This window comes from Xylona heveae, assembly GCF_001619985.1.
Source record: "Xylona heveae TC161 unplaced genomic scaffold L228scaffold_16, whole genome shotgun sequence".
Lineage (NCBI taxonomy): Eukaryota > Fungi > Ascomycota > Xylonomycetes > Xylonales > Xylonaceae > Xylona > Xylona heveae.
In genome coordinates, this window is record NW_017264208.1 from 296,351 (window position 1) to 321,194 (window position 24,844).

At 42.4% G+C, this 24,844-nt stretch overlaps 9 protein-coding genes and 1 non-coding gene across 10 annotated transcripts; 5 read left to right on the forward strand and 5 right to left on the reverse strand.

The window, feature by feature from the left end:
* Positions 1-2,962: 2,962 nt before the first annotated feature.
* Positions 2,963-4,091, forward strand: L228DRAFT_251768 (hypothetical protein). Its single transcript, XM_018333637.1, has 4 exons — positions 2,963-3,341; positions 3,393-3,441; positions 3,500-3,551; positions 3,609-4,091. The coding sequence occupies exons 1-4, from the start codon at positions 3,021-3,023 to the stop codon at positions 3,820-3,822; spliced, it is 636 nt and encodes a 211-aa protein (XP_018184453.1). The 5' UTR covers positions 2,963-3,020; the 3' UTR covers positions 3,823-4,091.
* Positions 4,092-4,687: 596 nt separating this feature from the next.
* L228DRAFT_234927 (hypothetical protein) lies at positions 4,688-7,204 on the reverse strand. Its single transcript, XM_018330680.1, has 5 exons — positions 6,614-7,204; positions 5,898-6,559; positions 5,525-5,842; positions 5,083-5,460; positions 4,688-5,027 (listed from the first exon to the last, which is right to left on the reverse strand). Exons 1-5 carry the CDS (start codon positions 6,879-6,881, stop codon positions 4,854-4,856), a joined length of 1,800 nt encoding a protein of 599 aa, XP_018184454.1. The 5' UTR covers positions 6,882-7,204; the 3' UTR covers positions 4,688-4,853.
* A 1,650-nt stretch (positions 7,205-8,854) lies between these two features.
* L228DRAFT_225430 (ubiquitin carboxyl-terminal hydrolase 2) lies at positions 8,855-11,350 on the reverse strand. Its single transcript, XM_018330382.1, has 7 exons — positions 10,948-11,350; positions 10,648-10,893; positions 10,479-10,589; positions 10,089-10,426; positions 9,605-10,033; positions 9,331-9,546; positions 8,855-9,265 (listed from the first exon to the last, which is right to left on the reverse strand). The coding sequence occupies exons 1-7, from the start codon at positions 11,069-11,071 to the stop codon at positions 9,167-9,169; spliced, it is 1,563 nt and encodes a 520-aa protein (XP_018184455.1). The 5' UTR covers positions 11,072-11,350; the 3' UTR covers positions 8,855-9,166.
* Positions 11,351-11,470: 120 nt separating this feature from the next.
* On the forward strand, positions 11,471-11,567 carry L228DRAFT_t145. The gene has a single exon. It is a non-coding gene; the product is annotated as a tRNA-Ser (tRNA).
* A 289-nt stretch (positions 11,568-11,856) lies between these two features.
* L228DRAFT_271799 (Metallo-hydrolase/oxidoreductase) lies at positions 11,857-12,897 on the forward strand (the record flags this gene model as incomplete). The annotated part of the gene is made up of 3 exons (XM_018335574.1): positions 11,857-11,940; positions 11,993-12,005; positions 12,137-12,897. The coding sequence occupies 3 exons, from the start codon at positions 11,857-11,859 to the stop codon at positions 12,895-12,897; spliced, it is 858 nt and encodes a 285-aa protein (XP_018184456.1).
* A 61-nt stretch (positions 12,898-12,958) lies between these two features.
* Positions 12,959-15,065, reverse strand: L228DRAFT_274341 (NADH-ubiquinone oxidoreductase 39 kDa subunit; the record flags this gene model as incomplete). The annotated part of the gene is made up of 8 exons (XM_018335604.1): positions 12,959-13,542; positions 13,610-13,945; positions 14,008-14,166; positions 14,219-14,360; positions 14,423-14,514; positions 14,581-14,675; positions 14,736-14,798; positions 14,909-15,065. 8 exons carry the CDS (start codon positions 15,063-15,065, stop codon positions 13,444-13,446), a joined length of 1,143 nt encoding a protein of 380 aa, XP_018184457.1. The 3' UTR covers positions 12,959-13,443.
* Positions 15,066-15,352: 287 nt separating this feature from the next.
* On the forward strand, positions 15,353-16,619 carry L228DRAFT_215686 (putative proteasome regulatory particle subunit; the record flags this gene model as incomplete). Its single annotated transcript, XM_018330094.1, has 3 exons — positions 15,353-15,620; positions 15,685-15,920; positions 15,978-16,619. 3 exons carry the CDS (start codon positions 15,353-15,355, stop codon positions 16,617-16,619), a joined length of 1,146 nt encoding a protein of 381 aa, XP_018184458.1.
* Positions 16,620-16,624: 5 nt separating this feature from the next.
* On the reverse strand, positions 16,625-19,192 carry L228DRAFT_251776 (Glycosylphosphatidylinositol:protein transamidase, GAA1 component). The gene is made up of 5 exons (XM_018333638.1): positions 18,983-19,192; positions 18,686-18,935; positions 18,380-18,618; positions 17,463-18,328; positions 16,625-17,409 (listed from the first exon to the last, which is right to left on the reverse strand). The coding sequence occupies exons 1-5, from the start codon at positions 18,993-18,995 to the stop codon at positions 16,957-16,959; spliced, it is 1,821 nt and encodes a 606-aa protein (XP_018184459.1). The 5' UTR covers positions 18,996-19,192; the 3' UTR covers positions 16,625-16,956.
* Positions 19,193-19,940: 748 nt separating this feature from the next.
* On the reverse strand, positions 19,941-22,960 carry L228DRAFT_242199 (putative mitochondrial aconitate hydratase; the record flags this gene model as incomplete). The annotated part of the gene is made up of 7 exons (XM_018331391.1): positions 19,941-20,201; positions 20,257-20,543; positions 20,596-21,654; positions 21,722-22,320; positions 22,456-22,475; positions 22,608-22,685; positions 22,922-22,960. The coding sequence occupies 7 exons, from the start codon at positions 22,958-22,960 to the stop codon at positions 19,941-19,943; spliced, it is 2,343 nt and encodes a 780-aa protein (XP_018184460.1).
* A 697-nt stretch (positions 22,961-23,657) lies between these two features.
* L228DRAFT_251781 (hypothetical protein) lies at positions 23,658-24,835 on the forward strand. Its single transcript, XM_018333639.1, has 3 exons — positions 23,658-23,899; positions 24,019-24,198; positions 24,288-24,835. The coding sequence occupies exons 1-3, from the start codon at positions 23,859-23,861 to the stop codon at positions 24,445-24,447; spliced, it is 381 nt and encodes a 126-aa protein (XP_018184461.1). The 5' UTR covers positions 23,658-23,858; the 3' UTR covers positions 24,448-24,835.
* The last annotated feature ends 9 nt before the right edge of the window (positions 24,836-24,844 follow it).

Genomic DNA, 24,844 nt, shown 5'->3' on the forward strand with positions numbered 1-24,844 from the left:
AACAATCTACTCAGTTAAAATCAAAAGCATATCCTACTCAGTACATACAAATACTAGCTAAATTAGCTACTATTTTACCTACTACACCAGAGCTAGAATCCTACACAATAACTGAATGGCCCCCATGAAAACAATTTCCAGCTATATCTATCATCAAAGACAAGCACTCTAAGTCTAATATGATAGAAAAACATTAAACAATACTAAATATCCTTCAAAGACAAATTCCAGAAGAAAATTATATAGTATATACAGATGGATCATTACAAACAACAGTAGGAGCAGGATGTTATATTACATACTGTCAAAATATATATACTTTTTCCTGGCATCTAGACTCATATATGGAAATCTATGATGCAAAACTCTTTGCTTTAACTAAAGCAATAAAATGGATAGCATATAGATCAACTATAAATTCCAAAACTATCTGGATATTTACAGACAATCAAAGTATCTTAGATACAATACAACATTCTATAGCTGGACCTAGACAACAACTACTACTACAAATCTTTTCTGCTATTCAAGTCCTCAAAGACAACAACATTCAAATCCACCTTCAATGGATTCCAGGACATCAAGAAATACTAGGAAATGAAGAAGTAGATAAAGCAGCCAAGCATAGAACAACATATACTAACAAACTATACAAGGATGCATATACTTCATACAGCTACTTGAAAAGAAAGTTGAAAAAGCTTATCCTTGAGCAATGAATCTACCAATGGCAAACTATTTCTAAAGGAGAATATTATAAACAGTTTCAAACCTTTCTACACTGGAAGCTATTTGAGGGATACCAAGACCTTAGAAGAAAACTAGTTACAAATGCCATTTAACTCAAGATAGGACATAGTTATTTCAAATCCTACCTATACAGGCTATCTACATATGAGTTAAAAAAATGCAGCTCTATCTACAATTTTACTCAGAGTCCAGCTCATTTATTACTGTCCTGCTCTTAAACAAAAGAAGCTAGGAAAGTTTTATTACAAAAAGTAAAGAAAAAAGTTCTTACTTTGAAAGTATTATATACTAGAAAAAACTAGAACCACCTACTAGAATATCTAGATACTACTAAAGTAGCATCAAGAACATGGTTACTACATCAAGAAGGACAACATCAACAAGAAACATTATGGGACTGGAGTAGACTTCAAGATAAAAGTACCCTTTGAGATTGTTCAAAAAAACAAAACTAAACTTTGACTCTCTTTTATTACTTTTATTACTCTTACTTTGTCTATTTTTATTATTTTCTTTATATTGTACTAATTTTTTTTTGTTTTATGTTGATAAATGATATCTAGTATCAGCTTGACTAATTCTAGAGTGACTTTCCAAAGCTCAATACATATTTTATGTACTTAAATCATAGACCCTGCCATAGCTTTAAGACTGCATACAAAATAAATAAATAAACAAACAAACAAATAAAAGTTTATTCTATTATTATAATCTATATTATATAGTTAAAATTATTTTTTTAGTAACTAATCTTTATATAAAGATATATTTTAGTATAACAAAATACTATAATAAACTAATTAAATTTTGGCATAGTTTTATATAAGGCTTATTTGTTTAAATAATATTAAACTACTTTATATATAATAAAAAGAAAAAAATACTTATACTAAATAATATTATACAAATTAAAAAAATAAAAAACTTTATCAAGAGTTGTATTATTTTTATTAGTCAAAACTTTCAAAAATAGTTTCATGTTAAAAAACTATTTACATTATATTAAAACTAATTATAAGCTTGAAAAGCCTTGCAAAAAATAAATTAATAGACTTAAAAAGAATTTTTAATATAAAACTAATTTTAATTAAAAATATTAAGTTTAAAATTATTTATATACAAATAGTATAAATTTTTACATTAAATTATTTATATTTTAGAATATATTTTAATTATTTATATTTAATTAAAATTTTTAATAATTTTATAATAATATTAAATTTTATTAAATACTATAAATTATTTTTTAAAAAAAAGTACTTTTAGCTCAATAATATAATATTAAGCTTTTAAAATTAAATTAGTTTATAAAGTAAGCTAGTTTCAAATAGAAAACAAATTATTATAATTTTTTTTTATTTTTTTATATTTTATATTTTTATTATCTTTAAATTATTTTGAATTAATTTAAAATTATTTAAAATTATTAGTATTAGATTGATAATTTTAAATTCATTTATATAATATAAAATATTAAGTATTTTAATTAAAAAATATTTTTTAAATAAATTAAAAATTTATACTATCTATATATAATTAATCTATAAATAACTTTATAATCTTTTAACTATTGTTATACTATTTTAAAAAGATGACAAACTATTACTTTTATTAAATTCTTTAAGTTTTAAAACTTTAAAATTTTTTATATTTAAATTAAAATTATAATATATATATATATTGTTACTTTTTATACATTTTTGTCTATTCAAGTAATTTATTTTATTTTTTAAAAAAATAAAATAATAATAAGTTCTTTTTAATTACTAAATTCAAAAATTTTATATTAATATTAATATTTACTTTTTATAAATATTTAATTTTGAACTTATTTATTTTTAAATATTTCAAATAAATCAAATATATTATAAATTTATTGAAAATATATTTCAAGTTAAACCAATTTAAATGTAAATTATTTTCAAAAAATTGAAAATAACTTTTGAATCTTTAATATAGATTGAAAATTTTTTGTATCAAAAAGAATTGAAAAAAAAAAAAAAAATTGAATTTAAAAAATATTTTTATAATATAGTAATAAGGTTTATCAATCTAGCATTTAAGGTCTAGCTCAAAATATCTAGAATTGTACTCTTAAATTGCACGTTTTATTGAATATTTACTATCTGTAGCTAAGTGGCTGCGAGGTCCCTTCCAGCGGTCGCGTTCCACACCTTTGCAAGCGACTGTAAACAACTTCTTACCGTGGCTTCCAAAGATCGAACAAATACACAATTTTCCCTACACCTGTCGAAATTTACAACGACATCATGGATGCAGATAACCAGCACATTATTCATCGTAACCGGAATCATTCTTCCCGACCTACAACCCCTTTGCGACCGCCATCTCGCTCCTCTGTCCGAGAAGCACAATCTCATCGCGATGGCAGGGCACCTGCAAGGCAACATCAGCCGCCTCTTGCAAACCTAGAAATGGCGTTCGCTGAATTATCCGAATACATGGTTGATCTTGAGGCCAATTTCATGCACCTCCACATAATGCACGAGAGCATTGCGCGCTTTAGTGAGAGTTTTGCTAGCTTCCTTTACGGTCTCAATATGAATGCCTTTTGTGTCGATTTCCCAGAGGCAAGGCATCTCTCTATGAAATTCATTGACTATCGCTGAAGCATATTATAGGCACCTGTTCTGGACTCATTTGAGCGGGCCAGTCATACTTCTGAATTGAGTAAGCTCCTTGGATCCAGAAGTCAAAAAGATAATCATGGATGACCAGCCGGACACAGCCAGTAATACGGAGGCTAGTCGTGCAGGACTTGATGGAGATACGAGTTTCTTGTGATGATTTCTTGTCCGCGTTATCTGTGATGCTCACACACTGACATTCGTATTCAGGACTACCGATACGTCCTTCATCACTGATCCCAAACCCCCCTTGAAAGTTCCACCGCATCAGGCGGGATCGAAACTACCCACGAACTCCCATCCTCTCAAGTATAAAGGCTCCGTACATCGAGATACGGTTGGGAGGGGTAGAAGCCGCGAAACACATAGAAGTGGATTGGCCAGACCAAAGACAACAGGTGCCAAATATCGAACTGCACCGTAGATTTACGATTAATGAGTGCATCACAAACCAATTGACCTAGATGCAGAATCTTTCTGTTAACGGACGTTGCCGAGGATCATCTTATGTCTGTTTACTTAAGAATTACGGCTAATTACGCAAATGGGCCGCGTTTTTGCAATCCTTTCAAAAATGGGTTTCGAGACCGTGCAATTACTTGCATGGACTACATAATTACTCGGATGGGCTCGGTTAAACTAGATAGAGCAAGTTAGACTCCATTCTTTTAACAATATACTAGTAAATTCAGGTACATACCAGCATACAACGTACTCTGTACAGTGAGTGCCAGGCTGTCCGAGCATCCCAGGACAAGGTGCCTCTAGAGATAACATCCAACAGAATCCATAAGGTACCATAGCTACCGTAGGAGTCAACAACACAATTGGAGGAGCTGCAAGTTTGTATTGGTGTATATAGACTTGGCAACCAGTTGAAATATCCTAGGAATCACTAGAAATCTAGATTATTTATAAGAAAATCACTGAAAGTTGTTCCTGTGCAGCAATATACCTCTGGCCCATCTCAGTAAACCACCCGTCATTTCCATGGTCAATCGCTGTAATTTTGTATTCTTTTGGCCCATTTCTGAAAGGATCACTTAAACGCGGCCCATTTGTGTAATTAGCCGTAAGAATTAACTATCAAAGACTCGCGAAAGTCCTCGAATCGGACACTCCCAGGGTAGTGTAGCTTCATTGTTGAAGGAACGCACCCTGAATGGAAAGGCTTTGGCAGGGTTGATACCCTCTTTACTCAGAGATCAGCGCTGAGAGGCGAGAAAGTTATCACAACGCGCATACAATAAGTTCAAGTCAGCAAAATTAATTGCCAAATACCGAAGTTTGGACGACAATTAAATCGGGTCTCCATTAAATATTATATCTGACTGATTAAAGCTGGTAGAAAAAAGGGTATATGATATCGTTGCCCAAGTCGGGCATCTCATTTCTTTCGTGAAGCGGATCGAAGTGCAAGAGTAGCATCAATGAAAATATCCTCGTGAGCGATCTTCACTGCGCGAGCCATCCGAAGGTCGGCTTGGTTTTCCGCCGGATAGACCAACCTCTAATAGATACAACCAACGTGATCCATGCCATAAGGAACGCGGTAACCCCTCCTGTCACCGTGAAAACAAACATGCTGTCGATGTTATACTGTTCCATGGCCGCCACTGTATCCTTGTTCTTGACAGGGCGTTAGCAAAGATTTAAAATTGAAAACAGGAAGATCTCTACTCACGCTGACCATAAAAATAAGACCCCCCGCAATGAGACAAAATGACGCGACTATTTCTGACGGAGGCCGAGAAGGGAGAAAAGATGTTGGCGGAGCGATATAGAAAACCACATAGGTGGCCAATCTTGCGAGAGCAAAGCCTGCAAACAACGTTCCCCACTGTTTGTGAACCATGGAAGATACCATGGACGCTTGGTGATGAGAACCCATCATCATACCAAGGAGTAAGATGACTAAGCCTGGTAGAGGGTTCATCGAAAATCCATACGTTTTTGGTGGCTCGAAGAATTGATTAGGGGCTCCGCTTGTAGAATGCAGAGAGGGTTCGAACGAAGCGTTCAACAATGAACGAACTTTTCTGGATTCAACGAGCATGCCAAGCTGTGGAACGTCAATGAAAAGTCATGGTAGCTAGAACGGAGCACTGTTGGAAGTCAGTACTTACCAACCCACCACCAAAAAACATAATTGTAATAGCGACATGTTCTAAATCTGAGGGTGCCCATTCGCCTCCCCAATTGGCAAGGTGTTCAAGGAAAACATTTGTCGAGCCGTAGAAAAAGATGACACTGGATTCCACAAACTCGGCTGAAGGAACAGAAGCTATGCGGGGTCCAACTATTTCTTTAGGTGGCTTCACGTTCCAAGCCCAGCCCAAGGCTGCAAAGCATCCCATCCACCGACCTAGAGTTAGGATGCCATACCAGAAGAAAATTCCTCCTTTGATGAAATGTGCCAATCCGTTAAAAACATTAATACCACGCTTAAATTTAGTCAGCACAATTCCACGACCATCAACATATGTATCATATACGTACAAAAATCCCTCCAAACGTGACCGCCCCAGTGCAAATCGTCGCAAACCCAAGGACGAGAATGGAACGATCTATAACTTGAGACACAAATTCCACAAAATACCACATTTTTCTTGAGAACACTCGCGGGACTTTTGTGGAAATATAACGTTCTATAGCTGTACTGGGTAAGATGGAGGGCTTTTCGCCATATGCGTGACCCTCATCATCATCTTCTTCTGCAAAGCGTCCATCACTCTGAAACCCGGATAACGGGCGTTCTTCATCGCCTTCAATGGGGGAGAATGGATGGCGACCCAAAGAGGATGAGTCTCTCTCGGTTCCCTGTCCACTATCCCTTGAATAGCGATGGCAATGGTCGTCATGTGCCTGTTGATGCTCTTCCATAGCCTCAACCGAGATGGGCAGGAAGTTACCACATTCATGTCGGTCACCGCTGTTCAAATTCGGGCTTTTAGAGTAGAGTCTAATAAAACTCATCACAAGTTGCGCTGCGATGATCCATGATACAGCCCACCCAAGCCCATGGTGTATGTTCTTCGGATAAAGTTCCGGCGTTTTGTGATTATAGACAACACCGAGTAGAATCGCAAGGCCGTTAACAACAATAAAAATTGATTGGACAGGTATTGCCAGCCGCGAACGTGTGAGATTGAACATAATGCCTGCGAGAACGTTAGCTGGTTGAAGTAGACAGGGAAAGGATGAGTAAATTGCACCTATTGGTAAGATAAAAACCCATCCGAGTATCATCAGAAATATATGTGCGTAGATTAGGTTAGAATGCGAAGAGAGTTGAAAATAACTCTGAGCTACATTTGTCGCTGAAGGTGCAGCCGACATGGAGATAACTGGACGAGTTGGAGAAATACTGGAAACTGCATTCCCGTCATCCTCAAAAGAGTCATGTCCATGTGCAGTTGCAGATGGAAGATGACATAAAAGCGTTATTGCAGTTGAAATGAATAGGACACGGATATACTGCATGTCGACACGCCTGCACCAGCCTGGATGGAGTATTGTTTAATTTCCAGCAACAATAGCAATAGCGAAAGGCAAGAGACAGAGGTAATGTTGGCAAAGTTGAATGTGAGGAATTCAAGCACATGTGGGGAATTTAGAAGAGGCTAAGACTTGGGTAAGTAGAGAGATGAGCGTTAATAATCAATTGAGGTGGTTGATGTAGGAACTTATCCATCGCATATGGAAAGACATCTCGGAACTAAGGTTCACCGGTGACCAGTAGCGGCTTGGACTGATGCGGTCATCTACCATGCTTACAGTACTTCGGTAAGTCAGCTACTTCTACTGTGTAAGCCAGCCAGGCAGGACACCCATGGGGTGATGTTTTGGTTACTGAATCACGGCAAGGATAGTGTGATGTTTGGGGAATATTGGGACTTTGGAAAGTATGATCACAAGCATGGCTAGATCTGATTGGATGGCATTTTCAACCACGATATGAGAAGCTTGAGGAGATGACAGGGTAAGCGGAAATGTGCGTTTACATGGTGGTTAGGATCGCACTCCGTACTTCCGAGCTTTCCGGATCGCTTCGCCTGGCTGGTGATCCTGACGTAATTTACCATGAGCTCAAAATGAGGAGCTCGGACTAGCAATGCCCTGACCTTAGATAATACCACACAAAAATCACTCACCGACTTATACCGGAGTACACGAATTATTTGGACTAAGTACAGGTACTATAAGCCTAGCTCTTTTTATCTCAGCGTTGGTTTCCTCGCTATATATGTTATATAACGCATGACACACCCATGGATTTCAATTTTGCAACGTTGTGCTTGACTATATTGAGGTTGCTGCCCTTTCCGCCGGCCTCGGCCGCGTTCGTCCTATGGTTACAGGAAGGAACCATAGTTACCTAAGCTGCGTTCTAATTTTTCCCCTCTATAGAGTAATAGCTGGGAACTCACTCGAAGAAGATTCCGGCTAAGCGCAATTTTAGCCGGATTGCGATCACACTAGCTTAAGCCAAGTCTCGGCCCAAGTGCCGAGCTCTAAACTTTGTATCCACAACAATACGTACCAAGGTTATCGACTTTGTTACTCCATTGTTTTTCGTGGTTCTATCATTGCTCTAGCTACCATGTAGTTTGCTAGCCATGTTCCAGCTCCTCAAAGAAATCAAGTCCCTTCTAGGCCTGTAGTTCAATCTAACTACGGAAGTACAAATGTGAGGAACAATACCACTCTGACCACCCTTTTTCAGTTGCCTTGGGAAGAATTGCCATGAGCATTCCACGCGAGAAAAATGGAGCCACTTATTCGACGTCGGAGAAGTAGACCATTGGTAATACTTGTAGCCCGCATGAGGCGGGGAGCTATTTTACGGGTCGAGGGGGTGGGAAAATAAAATTAGCTTAGTACAGGCTATCAACTAACTAACTTCTTTAATAAGCTTAGTCAGACATTCGAGTCATGTCTGACGCTCGGACGTTTCGGAAATTAAGCCTGTAGGCCTTCCGCTGCCCTGGGTTGCAAACGGGTACTCTGGTGGTTTACAATACCCTCAACAAACGGAGATACTGTGAGCAAGAATTTTGATACCCAAAGTTAGTAGTTGAGCATATAGCTTATTTACCTATGCAAAATAATGTCTTTCTCAAAGCTGTAGCTGGCAAGGATTTCAGGGGTTTCAAGCTGAGTTTTTAAATTCAACTATACGTATACCTTCAGCATATCCTTTAGGCACAAATTCCCCTTTTTATCATTATTATTATTTATTTATTTATTTATTGGATAAGATATTTTACTTGAGAAAGATACTGAAAAGGGCAACAGAATACTGTTCTCTCCCACAATAGACCAAAAATGCCATCCAAATAAAAACATACGCATAACTAAAGTACTCTGGAAACAAGAGAAATTCCTCTTGACTTGCTATTTTCTACCTGAGTCTACTTTGTTACACTTTAACGACATGAGGGTAAATAATAGTTCGGCTCCGGTAAGTTTCAACTCAAAAACTATTCCTTTTTAAGTATTTCATTTTTATTCAATTGTATTATAAGCATGCTAAGAGAACCCCTTTCCTTGGCAAGCCTCCAATTATTTCAGCATCACAAAGATCCCAGATCATACCTAGTCGTGAAGGGATTGGCAGTACAATTGCTTAAGAATGTTGTGCCGAGACCAAAGGACCACGAAGCAGGAAAGACTGTGACGTCAGCCGACCATTGTAACGCATATACTGTATCAGATTCTGACAGATCGAGCCACTGAATCTCGAGCATGAGTCCTCTAGCGAAAAGCTATAGAGCTCGAACAATGTAAAATAGCAGATATGCGTCGGCTTCAAGGACTTCGGCCTCCAATGCTAGCGTTACCTTGTTGTCATCAAACATAAACCACTTAACGAAAGGAAAGAGTTAGGACCGTGTCATTTGAATAGATAAAAGGGAGAGAAAAGACATACCTCGTTTCCTTCTCGCGAATATGAGATGTAATGACCGGATTCCAAGGACCCTTTATGCACAATTACGCTTGAAAGCTCATAAACATATGATCCCTGTAAAGAGCCAGACATCAAGCCACTCCTATATCGAGTGGTATATGGCGTCATGTCGAGCTTCAAAGGAAAGTGTAATTTAGACTCTATTTTGAACGCCGCGGACCTGGAATGCTCAAACTTCTGCAAAAAGATCATGGTAAGATTTCCCGCAAGCCAAGAAAGAAGGCTGATGACAAACCTTGAGTTGTATGCAGAGGATAGGAGGAAGACGCTTCAGTGTCAGTTGTTTAACAGCTCTCTTTGGAGCGACGTGGCAATTCTGACAAGTATATTCATCTGGTTCCAGCCTCTCTTCACTGGTATATCTTGCAAGACAATCCTGAAGCTCAATCCGAGGGACAGTAACAGAACCAAAACTCTTATTCTTCGGTAACTTCAACTGAGATTGTAAATGAAGGCTTAGATCCATGACAGGATCCTCCGCGGTTGTCGTATTCTGACATTCCTCGCACGTGACTGTACTCTGAAGCTTTCCATAAAAAAGTTTATGAACGATACAATTGCATTGATCAATTCCGGCTTCCTTTCCACCATTGCTAGAGTGAAGTTGGTTTAGCAGAGACTGGAAGTATTCATGCGCATCTTGCTGTTGATAACCAGCCAATGCCTCGAGGACTATCAGCGCGTCATCTCATAGTAAAGGAAAAATGAAATAGCCTTACCTGCTCCGAGGCCCACGACTTATAGAGCATACCAACAGCACCAAAGCCATCCGATTTCTCAATGGAGAAAAGCTCTGAAAATATTTCATCCAAAGCGCAACTGACACAATTTTCCAGAGAACATTCATCTGATCTATGACCGTCGGAGAGGAAGAAATTTCTTATAAGAGGATTGTGAATCAAACTCTGCAGTATGACGCTCATAAAGCATGTTTGACCCATATTGTATAAACCTCTTAGTCCCGCAGCTTGGCAAGGTACAGCATCTGTATTTGCTCCCACGCTACGTTCATGTTCCGTTGATGAAGCAAAATCCGTGTATTTCCGCTTTTTGTTCCCTGAAATAGTGAGCAAACGAGAAACGCCATTTGCAACATAGAGGTCACTCACCTAAGCTACCCGTATGTTGATGTTTGGCTAGTCTTATATCTTCCAGCATAGGGTCATAGACGAAGTCCTCGCAGCAATGGCAATAGAGACATCCAGATCTTGATTCGACGGCTTTACGCTGTGTCAGATATTTCCAAATAAGCTTCTGAAGACACATGCGGGATCATACCGAAGGAATGACGCTTCGAATTCCAATGGCTTGTCTTTTCTTCCTGGGTGCAGATCGTAGGACATTGAAGACATAGATATGTGGGGGTAAATGAGGTAAATTGCCGTTCATATCGTCCTTTAATGAATTTCGCGGTCTGCGAAACCATAGAATGCTTTGTAAATATGGCACGTTGGAGTGCAATGTAACCTCGAAGAGACGATTGTATTGTTTCCTGGCTATGCGAAAGTAGTTCTTGAAGGTGTTCTGTGCATACATTCAGTTAGTATCGTAAAACCAGCGATGATCCGATATACTAACCACAGCCGTAGGCCGGCCCTCTCAAGTGGTCGGGGGGACAAGAGAATTTCGGGTTCCATGATGAAGGGGACGTGGAAGCTGTGTTCGAATTTGGAGTAAGCACTATTGTCTCGTTCGAGGCCATAGTCGAAATCAGATCATAAATCTGCCGGGGAAGTAGAATTCGATACGAATAAGGAACTCCGTAGTACTGTGCAGTGCATTGCCGAAGAGTGGGCGTTTCACGATAGTTAATCTTCTCGAAAATAACTAACGTCGATGGAAACAGCCATAAATCATAGGAACAATACTTGAGAAACCATTAAACATAGCCTTGAAATTTGAACAATCTCATTTCGAGGATCCAATGATGTAAAAACAAAATAATAATAATAATAATAATAATCAATCAACGCAGTGCCTGAGGAGATCCGTGAAGTATCACTTGGTTGGAAATTAGCCCTCGGAGGAGCAGTTCATTTTCCTTGATTGATTTTGCATTTTGGTATATATTTTTAATTAACCAATCTCTAAATTGTATACTGTCGCGATGCCAGAGTGGTTAATGGGTCAGACTTGAATTATAAGCATTCTGATATCTGATGGCTTCGGCCTCGCAAGTTCGAATCTTGTTCGCGACGAATTTTTTTGCAACCCCCAACTCCTTTTTTTTTTGTCAATTTTAGTAACTCTCTCTATTTTGGGCCATGGATGTTTGCCAGTTGCTCTGTTTTATTCCTCAATAATCCTAGCAAGTCACTCGTTGTCAGGGTTGTTATAAGCTACGTTAGGTACCAATGTATCTCCAACCCATCACCATCCTGAGAACACTCCGGGAAGCGTTACTTAGAATTTGGTAGTTAATTGCTCACTCCGGGGAACATTCGAGTAAAACCTCAATTTAAAACTCAAACCACGATAGTATCGAGAATGGCTTCGAATTTGATCACTCTACCCGACATTCAGAGGCTCAGCAATCGAGTCATCCGAATCCTTGGAGCCAATCCGGGCAAAGTATGTTCGTATGATTCGCAAACAAATTGTGAGCTCTTACTTACTTATTTAGTTTACACTCCAAGGTACGGCGTCTTCAAAATTGTATTGCAGTTTCCCGAGGACAGATGTATTAGTAGCGCAATACTTTTATGCCACAAAGCCTGATTTATCACGAAGCCAAATAAGAATGACTGCTGAAGAAAAATGCCTCTAGGAACTAATACTTACTTGGTGGGCACTGGTGCCCGCAGGTGGTTAATCGATACTGGGGAAGGCACAACCAAATGGTTCGACCTACTTAAACATGTTCTTACATCCGAGAGAGCAACAGTGGAGGCTGCTATCCTGACGCATTGGCATCGTGACCATGTGGGGGGAGTTTCTGACTTGATTTCTTTATCCCCTGACGTTAAGGTTTACAAACATCAACCAGGCCCAAGAGAGCTTGATGTGGAGGATAACCAGACGTTTAATCTGGAAGGCGCTACTCTTCGTGTAGTGCTCTCCCCCGGGCACACCACAGACCATGTGGCTGTTGTTCTCGAGGAAGAGAAGGCGATTTTCACTGGCGATAGCGTACTGGGACATGGAACAGCGGTTTTTGAAGAACTAGGCACTTATCTCTTGAGCCTTCAGAAAATGAGTAACCAATTCTGCAATAGGGCGTATCCTGGACATGGTGATATCATCGAAGATTGCCGAGCACGTATTGCTGAATATATACAGCATAGATATCAACGGGAACACCAAGTCATTGAGATCCTTTCTTCAGCCCCCGGAAACGAATTTTGGAGTCCTGAGCAGATTGTTAAAATTATCTACAAAGATGTCCCAAACAATCTTCACCTGGCTGCGGAGCGCGGCGTGCTGCTGATTCTAAAGAAACTGGAACTTGACGGCATCGCTGTCAAAGAAAGCTCTACTAATCGATGGCGATATCAAAACACCAAATTATCGCCTCAAACGGAGGTCTGATATCTTCGCTTCCTACCATTTTGCTCGGACGCTCCAGTTTGGAAACACTCGAGACTCGTCGTCCTTCCTTTCCCGTCTTTTGAATTAGGCGAAGCGGCCGACGCTTCCAAGTTTGACAGCACAACTATTACTGGAGACAGCTTTCATGGTTTTATAACTTGGTGCAAGACATCACTCGGAGTTCAATCCGGACTTATATATAGGGGTAGCGCTTCAAAAAACATCATAAGTCCAAATCAAAAACGTTGCAAACTGGAAATAATGTTGATATCGATGCTAGTTTCGCTGCTCGAACTTCGACTATGAAAAACATATAAAGGGCCAGAAATAAGAGAATTAGTCTGAATTGGACTTTGCAAGAATGACAGAACAGTATGTTTAGTTTAAAATTTGCCAGATTTACCATTTTTCGTTGACGTCATTACCATTTGAAACGAAAAATTCAGAAATTACCAAATCTAAATGAACGTTCGATCGTATGTTTGACTGGGGATGAAGAAGCGATCTGGGAATCCGAAAGTTTCATGGAATAGCCTCCAGACCTAGCTACTGATCATCAATCACATGCAAAAATTTCTTTTCCTCTCGTCTTTCGCGTTCAGTTTGCGGTGGAAGGTCATAGAAAGCAGAGCTTCGATATCCTTGCTTTAAATCAGATATGTCAGCAAACTTAGAATAATGTCTACAGCAAGACAAAATTCTCGGAGCTCACCAGATATTGAAACATCAAATCCTTGATCTCAGCTGGATCTATACCAAGATCCTCGAAAGTTTTGGCCTTGCGATCTATGCTTTGATCGATGAATTCTCTCTCGACTTCATCGGCAGAGAGCGTCGACCACCACAAGATCTTGTTGAGAAGATTTGCAGCAGGCTTAAGGACAGCTTTTGGAAGGTTGATATGGCGACGGTGCTTGATAATTTCTTTATCGACCATCTCAGCAATATCAGCCATAGAGTAATTCTGAGGACCATAGAGTTCATATGTTTGAGATGCAGTATTGTCATCGTGCATCATGAGCTCAAGAGCATGCCCGACGTCATTTGCCTAGGTGCATTGTATGAGTAAACGAAATCCCGGAATTGCTTATGCTCCTTCCAATGGCTTACATGCACCGGCCAAAATCTTTCCTGCATATGATTTGCAGTAAAAAGATTAGTGATTCCAGCAAGTCGATGCAATAGGCGATCCTCAAATCCGAACAACGGCGCAGGGCGAACAATAGTAGTTTCCGGGAAAATATTGCGAACAACTTCCTCACCAAGCGCCTTTTGAGCATTAAATTAGCCCTGACGTGGTGAGTATCAAAGCAAAATTTACCTTAGTACGGAAGAACTCAGACGAGGATCCCAGGTCCGCATTATATGAAGAGACATGAATGAATCTATCCACGTCATACTTGGCCACAGCTTCCGCAATTCGTTCAGGGCCGTCCACATGCACATCTTGAAGCGTAAAATTCCTATGAATATTTAGCGTCATTATAACATGTGGATAAACGACAATAGAAAGCGTAGCACATACTTAGTAGGATACATCCTCCCAATCAAATTGTACACAATGTCTGAATGCCGGACACTTTGTTCTATTGACTCGGTGTTCCGAAGATCGAATTCCTTAAAGAAGATATCGTCAGAATTAATCATCAAGGATTGGAAGAAACTCAAAAGAATGCTTCAGACCATGAATACAACCCTTCCGAGATCCCCAGTTACTTTGAGGTGGCGCTTAGCCATCTCCTCCCGATAAGGGATGACCACGGTGCAGCCTTGACGAGCTGCAAAGTGGTTCCGTTCGCGTCAGATACAGCATTGAAGCTCTGAGACAGAAAGCTTACCAAGTCGATTGACAATGTATCGCCCGAGGAACCCAGTAGCGCCAAATACGGTGGCAGTATGGCCTTATGGGGTAGGTCAGAGTCATAATTCAGGAGCGCGCTGCAAAGCAATACCTCCAAGGGAAGACCTTTAATTCGTGTTAATCAAACAGGTTGCGTTGAGATGAAAATACCCTCGTTCTCTACTTGCCTTCCGCCCTGCACTTTAATAATGGGTTTGCCTGTCCGTGTGACGGCAACATCTTGAAGTCCGCGTCGATAGGAGAAGCGTGTATGGCACGTGCCTGGTACCCATCTAGGGATAGAAATTCTGGACGCTGGTGTGGCCATTGTGGCTCTTGGCAGAATTGATGCCATATCTCGAACCAACGAATGAATAGACAAGCGGAATGTGGAGGTGAGGCAGTCTGGGGGAGCTTGTTGAATGGGGACGCCCCAAACGGCAAGTACCGATCGATCCCGAAGTTCACCCAGCGACTACGAAATCGCTGACGCTCATCTTAACCTCTTGGTCCAACTACGAACTTATACCTTGAATTCATCCATAGATGACGGCGGCTTGACGCGATCCAACATCACTTTCACTCAGATTCATTGCAATTACAGTTGATTTACGCATGGATCTAGACACTATTCCCAATTTTCTCGCGGACCAACGCGATGCTGCGCCAGCCGACCTTCAGCATCTTTTCGTATCTTTTGAGGACTTCTGGGAAAGACGGCTATGGCATCAGCTAACGGATGTGCTTCTTGAGTATTTTCATCACTCAGAAAGTGGTCCGCAGCGCATAACGATTTATAAGACCTTTGTCCTGAGCTTTGGCGATAAGATTAACCAGTTGAAACTGGTAATCCTTGGATTGAAAGCTGCAGCACAATATAAAGGTGATTTCTAGCTTCCACCTCCTGTAAACTTACGCCATCATGCTTACGAAAATATCAATTTTAGATAACCAGGAACGCCTCAAGTTTCTAAAATCCCTTGCTGATAAAGTGAACAAACCGTCGTCCCAAGACGCCTGGGTGTACGCTACTGCAGCTGTCGCACGCGTAAAGCTCGAGCTCTCAGACTATGAGGGCGCTCGCAAAGAGCTGGATAGCGCAGAGCGTGCTTTGGATTCTTTTGACTCTGTGGAGACAGTCGTTCATGCCTCTTTCTATCAAGTCAATGCGGACTTTTACCACGTAAGTATAGCTCAAGGATTGCCCTGTGTTGCGAGAAAAGATGTTAATAGATCCCAGGCCAAGATGGAATTCGCCTCATACTACAAAAACGCGCTTCTTTATCTCGCCTGTATAAACATATCGGATCTCACATCGCCTGGGCGGGAAACTAGAGCTTATGACCTAAGCATTGCAGCACTTGTTTCCGATGACATATATAACTTCGGTGAACTGCTTCTCCACCCTATTTTAGATTCTCTGTCGAATAGCCAACACTCATGGCTTCGTGAATTGTTATTCGCGTTTAACGGTGGAGACTTGGCTGCCTATGATGTTCTTGCAGGAAACATGTCAAAGAACAAGCTTCTTCATGATCATCAGGAGTTTCTCTACAAGAAAATATCGCTTTCTGCCTTGACTGAAGCTGTATTTCGCCGGCCTCCTCATGATCGTACAATGACATTTGCATCCATCTCGAAGGAGACCAAAGTTCAACCTGATGAAATTGAACATTTGGTCATGAAAGCTCTTAGCCTCGGTCTGTTGCGTGGGTCCATAGACCAAGTCTCCCAGATGGCGCGGATAAATTGGGTCCAGCCCAAAGTATTGGACATGAAACAGATTGACAATATGAGAGCGCGACTCAAGGACTGGGACGCCGGCGTCAACCAGCTTGGTAATTGGATCGAAGGCGTAGGGAAGGACGTGTGGGCTGCTTAAATGCAAGGATATTGGTCGCTAATTCTCAGTCTATCGGGATGCAGATCCATTCAAGTACAAGTTGAAGACAACATTATGATAGGTAGCTCTATCTAGCAATGGTATCTGAATTTCGGATAGAATCTGCAAAACATTCTGCCAATTAACACGTCTGAAATCGTCGTCTGTAACTCAATTATTCTTCTTGCCGAAGGGACATGCAGCATCACGTGGCTTTGACATCTAAGATGATTTCTGCGTAATATGCTATCACTTCGCCAGCAACTGTGCAGCTGTACTTTAACTTTATCCTGCATAGATAGCACCTCCAACTCAGGTTTGTCACAAATCTTTTTTATCAACAATGCCACAGGACAGCACTGATGAGCCAAGCTGGCCACCAAAGACACCAAAAAACAACCTGTGTCCACATACCCCAGATATTCCAACCGAATGATGCTTTTTCAAGGATGTTTTCAAGTCGATAATTCCAGTAGCGTCCGGCAAAAAGAACAATAGTCGACGGTGAAAATGCGTAGAGGATGAGGCAAGAGATCAGTTTCGCTGGAGTTGATATGATACCGGGGCCGATAAAGGCTAAAGGAGTTGCCAGAAGTCCTATAAGTAAGGAAAGGGAAAAGTTGAGCGTGGCGAGAGCGGAAAGGCACATTCCTACGAAGAGTAGGGAGAAGGACTTTATCATGAGGATCTGGCTTTCTTTTGGGAGGAAGAGTCGTTTGAGTGCTGTTGCAATACATTGTGGCGCTATTAGGTTGAATCCACACAAAATTGCAAATGCCAACAAAAGAGACTACCGCTATGTTTAGTAGACAAGGCTAGAAAACACAACGAACTTGAACATACCGACTGTGAAGAATGATTGAAGACAAAGAGCGGAGCAAACCCCAGAAAATGCACGGCCCCGACGAACAGTAGAGGCAAAAATAACCTTCTTTTGGGTACAACGATTGAAGAATTCGGAACGAGAGCAAGCATGGTATCTTGCTTGACAAATTCTACACCCTCAGGACGATCTTTAATAAGGTTGCATTTGTCTGAAGCGCAGGAAGTTCGGCCACTCTGGATCCACAAAGCAATGGCCATTATTGTGAAGCTAATCGCGACCAACATCGCACTTGGAAGATAAGTCCCAATGCTTACGAAACGATTGGGTTGCATGAGCAGATAGAAGAAAAAACTCTGGTGGAAATGTTCCAATAGGTTGTTGAGGCTCCTGAAAATGCTTTCCACAGTTCGACCCATGGCCATTTCATCATGCCAACCTTCGCCGACTGCGTGAAGAGTAACTGCATCGACATGGTAAGGAATAAAGCCGCTATGTGGACCAGACGCGTGACCCAGTCCTTGATTGAGCATTCCACGAAGCATAGTCTGCAGCCTTGATTTGTAATTGTCATCGTGCTTCCACATCTGCTGCAAGGTAGTTTTGATACCCATTTGTCCGCTTGCGATTGAAACCACTGTGTTGAAAAGATCAAGATTTGGCAGTTGACCGTTGATCCCATCATAAATAACGTGCAAAGAATCGAATCGATATGGCTGAGCATAATCTAGGGCAATGACCCCCTGCAATGCTCCGCTTTTGAGGGATAGGGAAGCTGCTGAGACAGTGGAATGTGCATCGTGGTAAGCATCAGCCCAAGCCTGGGGTCCGGCAGTACTGTCAGCTGCCACCAAAAATATTATATCCTTTGACCATAAAGACCATCCTTGCATTCAATTAGTACATTATTCCATCATGTGGCAGCTTAGGGGCCAACTTCTGAAGTATCGTGCCAAGGTGAGCACAAGTGCAACCCCATTTACATTAACCCGCCCATCAAGGCTTTTCCATGCACCAACTAAGACTATCGCCTCAGTCGCATCGCCACGAGGAGCAGGAAGTATGGAATATACGTTCTCGCCAGAAGTATTCTTCCCTGAGAAGGTGTAGCGATACTCCTGCCGCGCAGCCTTGAGCCCGGTCGATTCGAAAATTCCAGATATCTTTTGTGGGATTCTAGCTTCAAGATTAATACGATGAAGTAAGGCACCCGTAAAAAATATAAAATATGACATGAACATACAGATCGTTATCTTCTCGGGTCATGGCTTCGACTTCAGCACGATAAGCTTTGAAAATGTGATGCTCACTTCCTCCAAAATATGTGTGTACTTGGCCGGGCAACAACGCGTTTTCCGAAATATAGGTCTGACGGGAATAATCGTTCAGTGGTAAGAGGAATAACCAGATCACGCCAACTACAATGCAGAAGATAGAGAGATAGGGCGGCACAGCTAGGATTCGTCGATGATGCTGGAGCATAAGTCCAGCGGCTTTGGCAAGTCAGCGGCAGGCGCATATATCGGAGAGAATGACTTGCAGATTAATGCCATTTTGACTTCAATTTTTGTGCACTCGGCATAGCATGGCTCTCGCAAACAATCGCGCCATATGTTGCCAAGTTTGACTCAGGGTATATTTGGATCAATTCAGAAAGACGAAAAGTCGCGTTAGGATGTTAGTAAAGCGGGTGATTTAGCCGCGGCGCGCGAGACTAGAGGAAATTGAACATCATTTCCGCAGTGACAGGACGAACTTTTAAAGGAAGAAGCGAACTGTAGTTTGAGTGGGCTTGGTGGCACGTTCAGCCTACCCTTAGCCGCTTTGGAGGTAAAGGAGCCGCCATCCTTGCATGAGTGCCTCAGCCACCAGATTTATCATTCAATCATGCATCCATTCATTCATTCATCCATTTGTTTTCTCAACTTTTGGGTGGTTTATTGTTTTTGGCCACAATTAATTGGTTGCTCTCGCCCAGCTTGCCACTACCCTGTTCTAATTATTCCAAAGGCCTTTCTTCCCCAAGTCATCCGCGCACATATACATTCGACCTTCCATCCTATGAAGATGGTATTCGCCATCTTCTGAACCTATTCTCTTCCCTGAATCATTTCCTCTATTCAAACTCACCGCACGACTATACCCATATCATCCAGCCCGGCCTTGCACTCACTCCCGGCATTGACACATAAACCGCTTAAATCTGATGGTGATATTTGATTCAGATGGCAGATTTTAGGCCCCCACATACTAAAGTGCAAAGTGTTTCAGGAAGTCACACGGATGGAAAGTTATGTGAAACAATAATTAGGCGGACGCTCTCTCAATAAAATATAGTACCAATAAAATATATGCAAACAAACTAGAAGAGCCTCGCTCGTTACAAAACCCATCAACTTCCAAACAACCATTCCAACCCTTTGATTATCATGACAGTTTGTGCGAAGACTGGCAAATACTGTCGTGTCCTCCGAGCCTTGACCGGGAGCAGACATAAATTAAGATTGGTGCGCCTTGGCCATGGTGTTCAGCGCGCTGCCATCCTTGAACCACTCGATCTGGGATTCGTTGAAGGTGTGTGAAAGCTTCGCTTCCCAAGTCTTTCCATCCTTGGGGTGCACCCTCAGAGTGATGGGCTTGCCAACAGCGAGTTCGGTGCAAAGAAGGTCAACCTTGTCATCCGGGTTGATCTTATCGTAATCGGCAGGGTCAGAGAATGTAAGAGGAAGCATTCCCTGCTTCTTCAAGTTCGTTTCATGCTGAATTGAGCGTTAGCTTTGCCAGAAAGATTAGAACCATCAAATAAAAACTTACGATACGAGCGAAGCTTCTGGTGATGATGGCAAGACCGCCAAGGTGTCGTGGTTCGAGCGCCGCATGTTCGCGCGAGCTTCCTTCGCCGTAGTTCCAGTCGCCAATAACTACCCACTTGACTCCCCGCTTCTTGTAGTCTCTGGCAGTTGCAGGGACGGCATCGAATTCGCCAGTGGCGAAGTTCTGAACATTGTTTGCTTCGCCATTCGCAGCATTGACAGCACCAATCAGCATGTTGTTGGAGATGTTATCAAGGTGACCGCGGTACTTGAGCCATGGGCCGGCCACTAAATTATCCTTTTAGCAAAGTTCCATCTTATCAGAAAGGAGTGCACTCACTTGAGATATGATCGGTTGTAGTCTTTCCCTGAGCCTTGATCAAGATGGGAATATCAAGGGCATCATTGCCATCCCAGGCCTTAAAGGGAGAAAGGATCTGGAGGCGATCACTAGAAGGGGAGACAGCGACATTGATAGACTCGCGGTCTGCAGGAGGGGCCTGGTAAGTGTCTCGGCCCGGATCGTAACCCGATGCCGGTAAACCATCACCCTGAGGAGGGGAGAGCAAGAAGTCGTTGCCATCCTTGTCCTTGAGAGTGTCGGTAAGGGGGTTAAATTTCAGGGTTCCAGCCAAGGTCATTGCAACGACAAGGTCGGGAGAGGTAACAAAGGCATGGGTTGCAGGGTTGGCATCATTGCGACCAGTGAAATTTCGGTTGTAGGAGGAGATGATCGAGTTAGGCTCGCCCTTTTTCACGTCACGGCGATCCCACTGACCAATGCAGGGACCGCAAGCATTTGCCAGGACCATACCACCAAACTCCTCAAGAGTCTGAAGTTGACCGTCACGTTCAATAGTAGCACGAATCTGCTCAGATCCCGGAGTCACGGTGAAAGTAGACTTCGCTTTAACTCCGTGATTAAGTGCATCTCGAGCAATGGACGCAGCACGGGACATGTCTTCATACGAAGAATTGGTGCACGAGCCAATCAGACCGACCTTCAACTCCTCAGGCCATTTGTTTGCGTCAACGGCCTCCTTGAACTGGGAAATCGGGGTAGCCAAGTCAGGTGTGAACGGCCCGTTAATGTGGGGCTCAAGCTCAGAAAGGTTGATCTCAATGAGCTCGTCGTACTCAGCGCCATCATCCTCGTGGAGCTCCTTGGCATAGACTCGAGCAAAGTCGCCAATTTCCTTGCGCTTCGTGGCAGCAAGATAATCGTACATGCGATCATTGAAAGGGAAGAGCGAAGTCGTGGCACCGATCTCGGCACCCATATTGCAAATAGTACCCATACCGGTGGAGGAGAGGGAGCTCACACCAGGACCGTGGTACTCAATAATTGCGCCGGTACCGCCCTTGACGGTGAGGATACCAGCAACCTTAAGAATAACATCTAACAGAATACGTTAAAACTCATCTCATGGAACAGCTTCGCAATAAACCTAAAAAAAAGTACCCACCTTTGGGGGAAGTCCATCCAGACAGCTCGCCAGTCAAGCGGACGCCGATAACTTTGGGGGCCTTGAGCTCCCAGGGAAGGTTTGCCATAACGTCAACGGCATCGGCTCCGCCAACTCCGATGGCAGCCATGCCAAGACCACCAGCGTTAGGAGTGTGAGAGTCAGTGCCAATCATCAAACCACCGGGGAAGGCGTAGTTTTCCAGCACAATCTGGTGGATAATACCAGATCCAGGCTTCCAGAAACCGATATCGTACTTCGCGCAAGAGCTGGACAAGAAGTCGTAAACCTCTTTGTTGATCTGTTGCGCCCTGGCAAGGTCTTTCTCGCCACCAACTTGAGCTTCAATCAAGTGATCGCAGTGCACGGTAGTGGGAGTCGCAACTGAGGGCATTCCGGCAGACATGAATTGAAGGATGGCCATTTGCGCTGTAGCATCCTGGCAAGCCACACGATCAGGGCGCAACTTGAGGTAGCTCTTGCCACGCTCGATCTCCTGGCCATGGGGATCATCAAGATGAGAGTAGAGAATTTTCTCAGCGTACGTGAGAGGCTTGTTCAGCCGGGATCTAACAATAGCCAGATTCTCTGACATTTTCCTATCGAATCGGTTAGCATAAACAAACTCAAGACGAAATAACCCCATAGAGTGGGAGAACTATGGCTGGCTCGGGCAAGGCAAGGTTCTTAGACCCATCCACCCAAGCCAGTGGTGCTTTGAAGGCTGGGCATACTTGTAGTTGATGTAATGGCCCTAGATCTCATTGATTAGCCTAATTGAAACAGTCTCACACATTATAGGATTATAAAAGGGGATGATGAGGAAAGAAGGGTCATTGGGTTGAAGAAAGACTTGCAAGGCGGGGGTCTGAGGAGTATTACATACCTTTTCCCAATTGGTCATCTCGACCTTCTTATCGAGAGGGGAGTCGCTAACAGTAGCCAGAGATCGAGACCCGGTGAGCTGGAAACTTCAAGTCAGAAAAGACTCAATTATGAAGCGAAAAGTAATCTCGCAGCACTACTCTCGTGATGCTTCAAACAAAGGGAAGAAATAGCCCATACCATTCGGAGACTGGGAGTCTGCACCCAAGGAAAAATTAGCATTCAATTGCTTTCGCATGATATGATGGTGAAGCGCAGAATCCGAGTCCTGGAGAAAAGGAACGCTGAAACGGATTTTGAGAGAATAAAACTCACCAGTCTCCCGACCCGGGCAATTTGCCTTGTCGAGATCATCTTGGTCGATATCTCTCTCGCAGCCAACCTAAAAGTAATGAAGATCACACTCTCTGGTGATACTGCAGGATTGACACGGGAGGATGGTTGGGTTGGACGAGAGCGACGAGAAGAAGTTGTTCCTTCGGGGCGAAGGAGGAGTCGTTATCAAGAAAGCGCCAGGAGCGCCCGAGGCCTCTTTCGCTGGAGCTAAGCTCGGCAATATTGCGATGTGAAAGCAACCATACCTAAACTGTCACTCCCCAAAAGAAACAAGGAAAATTGCCAATCGACAGCCCCCAATAATACCTGCAAACATCAATGCAATTGGCTCCTGTAAATCTAGTAGGAGAAATATATATATTTTTCTAGTGACTCCATCTGCTTGGCGGTTTTGATGCTACATCTGGGCCGTCAATCGACGAGGGTTTATTTCCCCTTTAGAATTTGTCTCAATTAAAGCACTGAAATCTCGGCCAATAGGAACCGGCTTATTCATTTTTGCCGAGGGGTCATGCCCCCCCAGAAAAGTTTCGCCTGGCCGAAATTCCGCCAGTACCCTCGGTAGTACTGCATTACCAAGTACGTAACTCTGTAGCTTCTGCTCGTGACCTACCCTGTCAAGATGCTTTTCGACCAATGAAAGTAATGCTGATTAACGTTGGCTCAACGGAGGCATCCGTCCCGCAGCAAAATTATAGCAAAAATTCACGTCGGAAAGGGTGGTCATTACGCTTTTGCGAACGGCTTTGGAAAACGACGAAAATTAATCTCCAAGCTATTCGGCGTCATAGTCTGAAATTTTCGTTCTTTCCCTACGATCGGGGCTTTTTCGCGAGACACAGAAATAAATCTTTCGTGTGTCGTGATAAATAAAGGACATTGAAACAATTTGATTGAAAACCGTCTCTCGACTAAGATGGGTTCGATACGGCGCGTAAAAACCAAGAGGCGAACCAGGTAATTGGTTTCTTCCTTCCCACGACCGCTGGGATCAGTACGCTTCCAATAGCTATTGTTTCCTTTCCTTCCTGGCATGATGCACTGTCATTGAAACTGATGCGGCTTTGCGAATCCAGAGATCTTGATCAAGTGCATGCAGACTTGCGTTCCCCAAAGCACTTGTTACAGTACAAAACCTCCAAAGCTGCTGAAGATCTTCCGGGCCTTGGAAAATATTACTGTAAAGAATGTGCCAAATGGTTTGAAGGTGAAAATAGTCTACTCACTCATCGTCGCGGAAAGAACCATAAAAGGAGGTATGCGAGCTTGTTTTGCTATATCAGTAGATGCCTCTGCAGCTGAGGTCGTACATTGGAGTTTTGCTAATATTACTCTGTTCCTGCAGGCTACGTCTTTTGCGTGAAGAACCCTATACTCAGAAAGAAGCCGATGCTGCTATTGGCCTGAGAACAGATAACGGACGCAGTGATAAAGCAAACGCGCAGCCTACGCAGGCTGAGGGTCTGGTCGCTGCGTCCGGTATGGAGGTGGAAACAGCACAATAAAATCTGAGTCTTGGACTTCATCCTGGTTCAAAGAAACAAGACAATCTTGTGCAATTGCCAAATACTGAAACATGTGTCCAAGGTGGCCTACAGCATACGGTTGGGTTCGGCGTTCTAGAAAAGTTGAAATAACATGCGACTTACGGTTGGATCCGGCGTTTTGGGAACAGTCTGCTTTTCAAACTCTTTTTTCGCAGATTATGCACAACCCATTTCGCAATGATTGGGTTTTTTGAGAATGGTTTGCTCAAATGTAATCTCTGCCGCTGAGATGTGCCTCTGGGTTAAAACTTTGCGATCATTTAAATGTAACATCATTTATTTAGTAGAGTAGACATATCCTTTCCGACCTTTCCCTAAAATATGATGAAAATACAAATAACAGACATGAATCAGT